This window comes from Pipistrellus kuhlii, unplaced genomic scaffold (assembly GCF_014108245.1).
Source record: "Pipistrellus kuhlii isolate mPipKuh1 unplaced genomic scaffold, mPipKuh1.p scaffold_m20_p_120, whole genome shotgun sequence".
Lineage (NCBI taxonomy): Eukaryota > Metazoa > Chordata > Mammalia > Chiroptera > Vespertilionidae > Pipistrellus > Pipistrellus kuhlii.
The window spans coordinates 178,170-184,864 of NW_023425428.1; the positions used below are offsets into that span (position 1 = coordinate 178,170).

A 6,695-nucleotide genomic window follows, 5' to 3' on the forward strand; every position below is an offset into this window, starting at 1 on the left:
GGTGGAGCACCGGCAGGGGGCGGGGCGCGTCCCGGCAAGCGGCTTTGGCGGCGGAGGCGCGGCCGTGACGTCAGTGCTGCGCCGGAAGTCGGCGCGTGGGTCCGGCTTCTCGCGCGTGGGGCGGCGGCATGGAGCGGGCCCGCGGCCCCAGGGGCGCGCGCCGGGCGCTGGGCCGCCTGCTGGAGGCGGTGCTGGCGGACCGCGCGGAGGCCAACGCCGTGTTCGACATCCTGGCGGTGCTGCAGGTGCGGCGTGCGGCTGGGCGGGCGGCCGCGATCGCGGGGTCGGAGGCCGGCTGAGGGCCCCGGGGCTGGGCCTCGGTGGAGTCCGGGCTGCCAGGCGGGGCCCAGGGCCTCACGGGGGGGGGGGGGGGGGGGTCCTGCTCTCATCGCGCGGGCCCGGCTGGAGGGTCCGGCGGGAGGCGGCCGACAGAGGTGGGTGGAGAGTCCCGCTGGGATCATGGTTGTGGTTCGATGGGGCGGAGTCCCAATGGGGAACCTGAGTGGGGGCCGCCGGGCCCCGCGGGGCTCCCTGAGACCGGCCTCTCCCCGCAGGCGGAGGACCCGGAGGAGATCCAGGATGCGGTGCGCGCGTGCAGCCGCCTGTTCGGGGCCTTGCTGGAGCGGGGGGAGCTATTTGTGGGCCAGCTGCCCCCGGAGGAGACCGTCATGGCAGGTGAACGGCCTGGGAGCCCACGGCCTTGTCCCTGGCGAGGCTGGAGGGAGACGTGATGAGCCCCCAAAAAACCTCTTCACCCTTGGAATGGGTGTTTCTCTCTCTCTCTCTCTCTCTCTCTCTCTCGTTGGGGGGCAGGCTGGTCTGGGGCTGTGGCTTCCACTCGTGTGTCTGACTGGGCTGGGCAGAGGGCAGAGGGCATGGACGTGGGCTGACCCCCGCCCCCCTCGCCCACCGGCAGGGTCGCAGGGGGCCAACCGGAAGTACAAGGTGTGGATGCGGCATCGCTACCGGAGCTGCTGCAACCGCCTGGCGGAGCTCCTGGCCCATCCCTCCTTCCAGGTCAAGGTGAGGCTCGGGGACCCCGACCTTGCTCGCCCTGAGTGTTCCCCGCACCCCAGCCACGAGCCCCCCCTATGCACACACACATATACATGGAGGTTGGGCCCTTGATTTTCCCCCGCTTGCTTCCTTTTTGGCTGGTTTTGGGGGGGGGGGGGAACAGTCAGGCTGAAGTTGGGGGGCTCTGTGGGCCGGTCCACGGGAAGGTGACGAGCTGTCGGGGCACCGCGGCCACCCCGCCCCCAGGAGCTGGCCCTCGGCACCCTCATGAAGTTCGTGCAGCTGGAAGGAGCGCACCCCCTGGAGAAGCCCAAGTGGGAGGGCAGCTACCTGTTTCCCCGCCAGCTCTTCAAGGTGAGGGGCCGGGTCCCGCTGGAGCCAGGGCGGAGGCTGTCGCTGGGACGCTCCGGCCCGTCCAGCCTCGGGGAGGCGCTCCCGGGGCGTCTCTGGTTGTGGGCTCGGCCGGCTGGGCCATCCTGGGATGGAGAAGTCTCACCTGCCCGCTCCGCACCGCGCCCAGGCGGTGGTGGACGGCCTGCTGTCCCCGGAGGAGGACTGCTCGCTGCTCCTCTCCCAGTTCTGCTCGTACCTGGAGCACCACGACCTGCGCTACCACACGATGCGGGCGGCCGCGGACACCGTGGCCAGGGTCGCCGACGCCCACGCTGAGGTGAGCGGGAGCCCCGCAGCTGGGGGAGGGGGGGCGGAGCCCCGCAGCTGGGGGAGGGAGAGGCGGAGCCCCGCAGCTGGGGGAGGGGGGGCGGAGCCCCGCAGCTGGGGGAGGGGGGGCGGAGCCCCGCAGCTGGGGGAGGGGAGGCGGATCCCCGCAGCTGGGGGAGGGAGAGGCAGATCCCCGCAGTTGGGGGAGGGAGAGGCAGATCTCCGCAGCTGGGGGAGGGAGAGGCAGAGCCCCGCAGCTGGGGGAGGGGGGGCGGAGCCCCGCAGCTGGGGGAGGGGAGGCGGAGCCCCGCAGCTGGGGGAGGGAGAGGCGGAGCCCCGCAGCTGGGGGCGGGAGAGGCAGAGCCCCGCAGCTGGGGGAGGGGGGCGGAGCCCCGCAGCTGGGGGGGTAGGGAAGGGGGCGGGCGGAGCCCAGGAGCTCAGGCCCGGCCCCCGCAGGTGCCCCTCGCTTTCTGGAACAACGTGTTCACGCTGCTGTCCGCCGTGAGCCTGCCCCGCCAGGAGAGCGACGTGGCGAACTTCTACGTGAAGCACGCAGGTGAGCCGCCGGCCGGGCCTGCAGGCGGGCACCAGGCCCTGCACCCCCGGCCTCACACCGCCTCTCCCCTCTCCCTGGCAGAGCTGTCGGACAAGTGGAAGGTCACTCATCTGAAGGTGAGACTCTGGGGGTGGGCCTCCCTGGGAACAGGCCCGTCCTGGGGTGCAGCCTCAGGCGGCAGGTGGGGGACTTGGAGAGAAGGGAACCCCCTTTCCTGGCCTGGACAGCCCCTGGTCACTCAGGACCCCGGGGGCAAGGAGGTCCCAGGCCGCCTGAGCGTCACATGTCTGCTGGGGGGGGTGGACTCCGCATGGCTGCCCGGACAGCTGGACAGGGTCGGGTTCGGGCCTGGGTGCTCCAGCTTCCACGTGGCAGGCAGGGGCGGGACTGGGGGGACAGGGAGCCCTGGTGCAGCCTCGGACCCTTTCCTCACCAGGAGCACAGGAAGGCCTTTCAGCTCATGTGGCTCGGCTTCCTCAAGCACAAGGTAGGCCGGGAGGGAGGGGGCTCCAGTCCGCCTGGCCTGTGCGGGGCGGCAGTCGGGACCCTGACCGCTTCCCCCCCTCCCGTCCCCCCAGCTGCCCCTCAGCCTCTACAAGAAGGTGCTGGTGATCATGCACGAGTCCATCCTGCCGCACCTGGCCCAGCCCAGCCTCATGATCGACTTCCTCACCCGCGCCTACGACGTCGGTGAGCGGGGCACCCAGAGGGGCCCGACCGGGTGGCGCCGGTCCTTGTCTCCCCGTGAGACCGAGGGGGGCGCGGGGGGGCCTGGAGCCTGGCCTCCACTTTCCGGACTGGTCTGGGGGTCTCGGTGCAGGCGGGCTGCAGCGCCGTGCTGTGTCTGTCTGCAGGGGGCGCCATCAGCCTTCTGGCCTTGAACGGACTCTTCATCCTGATTCATGAGCACAACCTGTGAGTGTGCATCTGGGGAGTGCAGGCCTCTCCTTTCCCCTTGGCCTCTCTGTCCCTGACCCCCTCCCCTCCCCAGGGGTCAGGCAGCTTCAGAAGCTCCTGGGGCAGGGAGAAGGCTGTGATTCCCTGGGGCCCTGCTTTTCCCCCACCTGCTGCCCCACACGCCTCGCTCACCCCTCCCCCCCCAGGGAGTACCCCGACTTCTACCGCAAGCTCTACGGCCTCCTGGACCCGTCCGTCTTCCACGTCAAGTACCGGGCCCGCTTCTTCCAGCTGGCCGACCTCTTCCTGTCGTCCTCGTAGGCGGAGGCACCGGCGTCCGGGGGCGGGGCGGGGGGGGCCGGAGGGGCCGGTGTGCGGGGCGGGCTCTCACGCCCGCTCTCCCCAGCCACCTGCCCGCCTACCTGGTGGCTGCCTTCGCCAAGCGCCTGGCCCGCCTGGCCCTGACGGCGCCCCCCGAGGCCCTGCTCATGGTGCTGCCCTTCATCTGCAACCTGCTTCGGCGGCACCCGGCCTGCCGCGTCCTGGTGCACCGGCCGCGGGGCCCTGGTGAGTGCCGGCCGGCCGGGGAGGCCGGTGCGGGGCGGGTGGCAGGGAGCACAGGGCACACGTCTGTCTTGTCCCTAGAGCTGGACGCCGACCCCTACGACCCCGACGAGGAGGACCCCGCGCAGAGCCGCGCCCTGGAGAGCTCGCTGTGGGAGCTGCAGGTGAGCGCGCCCCGTCCGCCCGCCCCCGGTCACCGGGCGCCTGGCCTTGGTCTGCAGCTGCCCCTCTCCCTCAGGCACTGCAGCGGCACTACCACCCCGAGGTGTCCAAGGCCGCCAGCGTCATCAGCCAGGCGCTGTCCCTGCCCGAGGCCAGCATCGCGCCCCTGCTGGAGCTCACCGCCTTCGAGGTGAGGGCCGGGCGGCCGGGTGGGGGCGGCTCGGCTCCGGTGAGAGCGTCCGTCCATCCGCCCGTCCGCCCGCAGGTCTTCGAGCGGGACCTGAAGAAGAAGTGGCCCGAGGCGGTGCCGCTGGAGTTCATCCCCCCGCAGGGCCTGCTGGGCCGGCGGGGCGACCTCTGCGCCCAGCACTTCTCCCTCGGCTGACTCCCCTGCCGGGGGGGCTGGGGCAGGCGGGGGCTGGCTCCCCCGGGGCTGCCACAGGCTGCCGTCAGCAGGGACGGCACAGGGGTCCTCCCTCCCACCTGCCAGGACTGCACCCCCGAGCTGACGGGCCCACACGGAGCAGCCCTGGGCGCTGGGCACTCCCCTCCGTGAGGCCCAGCAGCGTCCTGTCCCCCGTAGCCAGCTCCTGTGTCAAATGCCCTTTTCGGTCTGAACCCAACAGCAGACATCTCCCCTCCACACCCGCCAGCCCAGGGCGGGCCCTGACCACAGGCCCACCTCATCACATCCAGGCGGAGCTTAAGATGCTGGGGAGGGGGGGGGGTGCTGGCATGGCTCAGGTTGAGTTCGACCTGGGAACCAGGAGGTCATGTCCAATGCCCAGTCAGGGCACAGGCCCGGTTAGGGGCTCGATCCCCAGTGGCAGGAGTGCAGAAGGCAGCCCCCAGATTCTCTCCTCTGGATGTTTCTCTCTCCTTCTCTGAAACCAATAAAAATATATTTTAAAGTAAAGTGGAGTTTGCTTCTATGACCAAGGTACAGACCCCTGCCGTGCTGGGTTAGGGGCCCTCCAGGGGCCGGGGAGGCCTCTTGCTGGGCACCCCCAACCTGTGACGCTGGGTCCAGCATTTTATGAGAAACATCCCAGAGGCTGGTCTTGACCGGTCACCTGCTGTGGGGGAGGGTCCCCTGATGGATGCAGCCCAGCCATGAGGAGTTGCCACTCAATGCTCAAGTGCTTGTCAGGGCATCGGCTGCAGACACGTCAATGCCAGGAGGCAGGTCCTGCAGCGTTGGGTGGGGCGGCCGCTTCCCCTCGGCCGTGAGGACAGCGTGTCCCCTGCAGGGGCTGGTGAGGCCAGGCCCCTGCCCAGCAGAGGAGCCGTGTGCCCTCCGTGACGGCTGTCGCGTCCAGTGTGCTGGTCCCAGGACCCCGCTGCTCAGGAGGTGGAGCCTGTCCTGAGGGCACAGGCCATGGGGCAGAGCGGGAGCCGCAGGGGCCAGCTTTCACGTCTGATCGCTGGGACTCAGGAGCGTGTGGCCTCTGCTCGGGCTGAGCTAAGCTGCAGCTGGGCTCCTGGGGTCACAGGTCAGAGAGCCCCGCTTGGCAGTGCGCCTAGGTTTGCTCTGTGTCCCAGGCCTGGAGTCGCGGCTCCAGTGGCTCCGGGGGTGGGGGCCCTCCTTCCAGCAGATGGGGTCCGGCCAGAGCTCGACCACCATCCGAGAGGGTCAGGGTCGGCCGGTGAGGACAGTCCTGCCGGGAGGCCTGGAGGAGAAGGAGGTGCTGGAGCCCGGCCCATGTGGCTCAGCGGTGGAGCGCTGACCTCCAAGCAGGAGGTCACGGTTCGGTTCCGGGTCCAGGGCACAGGCCCAGGTTGCAGGCTCCATCCCCAGTGGGGGGCGTGCAGGAGGCAGCCGGTCCATGATGCTCTCTCATCACTGATGCTTCCATCTCTCCCTCTTCCTTTCCCTCTGAGATCAATTAAAAATAAAGGAGCAAAGCGGGAACTCCCAGCCCACAGTCAGTGACCCCGGGATGGATGGGCCGGGCCCGAGCTCCACCCCTCCCGCCCGGCGCCCCCACGCGGTGCGGAAATGACTGCTGTTCGCGGGCGGTGGCGGTGCGGAGACAGATGGCCCTGTCCGTCTGCATTAGCGCAGATAAGCTGCTTAATTTAATTCCGGAACGGCTGGCGGGCGCTTAAAGAGCGAGAGGAATAACAGATGAGGCTTCGCGCCGTTTGTCCCGGGCGGTGACGGCCGGCTCCCTGGTCGCGGTTTAATTAACTCGGGCGTCGGGGACGCGGCTCCCCTCCCGTGGGTGCTGCTTCTCCGGCGTCAGGGGCTCTGAGTCCGGGGCCTCCCGGGCCAGCGTGTGGCCACCATCGCCCCTCCCCGCTGCCGCTGGGCTTTTTGGGGTTCGGGTTGGAGCCAGCCGGCGGGATTCTCTGAGAAGATGAAAGTGGGGCACTTCTCCCAGCAGCAGGACGCCAGGAACCGGGGGGCTGGGGGCTGGGGGGGCAGAAGGGGGGTTAGGGCCCCCAGGGAGCTGGAAGCCACTGGAATGAACGACTTCCCTTTCTGCAAGGGACGCTGTCCAGAGAGTAAGAAGGCCTGACCGGTGTGGCTCAGTGGATAGAGCGTCGGCCTGCGGACTGAAGGGTCCCAGGTTCGATTCCGGTCAAGGGCATGTACATTGGTTGCGGGCACATCCCCAGTGGGGGGCGTGCAGGAGGCAGCTGATCAATGTTTCTTTCTCATCGATATTTCTGACTCTATCCCTCTCCCTCCTCTCTATGGAAAATCAATAAAATATATATATATATATATATATATTTTTTTTTTTTTTTTTTTTAAAGAGGCTACAGGCACAATACATAGGCAGGTGGCCGTGGCCGTGTGCCGATAAAACTTTATTTATAAAAACAGGCGAGG

General features: G+C 68.9%; 1 protein-coding gene across 2 annotated transcripts; it reads left to right on the top strand.

Annotated features, from left to right (window-relative positions):
• Positions 1–68: 68 nt before the first annotated feature.
• NOC4L (nucleolar complex associated 4 homolog) lies at positions 69–4,655 on the top strand. Of its 2 annotated transcripts, XM_036434324.2 has the most exons (15): positions 71–245; positions 555–675; positions 917–1,023; positions 1,264–1,371; positions 1,538–1,687; positions 2,134–2,233; positions 2,315–2,349; positions 2,670–2,720; positions 2,812–2,923; positions 3,088–3,148; positions 3,337–3,447; positions 3,537–3,697; positions 3,776–3,858; positions 3,933–4,046; positions 4,122–4,652. In XM_036434324.2, the coding sequence occupies exons 1-15, from the start codon at positions 129–131 to the stop codon at positions 4,239–4,241; spliced, it is 1,551 nt and encodes a 516-aa protein (XP_036290217.1). In that variant the 5' UTR covers positions 71–128; the 3' UTR covers positions 4,242–4,652. The 2 variants fall into 2 exon arrangements, with proteins under 2 accessions (XP_036290219.1, XP_036290217.1); XM_036434326.2 differs by lacking the exon at positions 1,264–1,371 and having other exon boundaries at positions 69–245; positions 4,122–4,655.
• Positions 4,656–6,695: the final 2,040 nt, after the last annotated feature.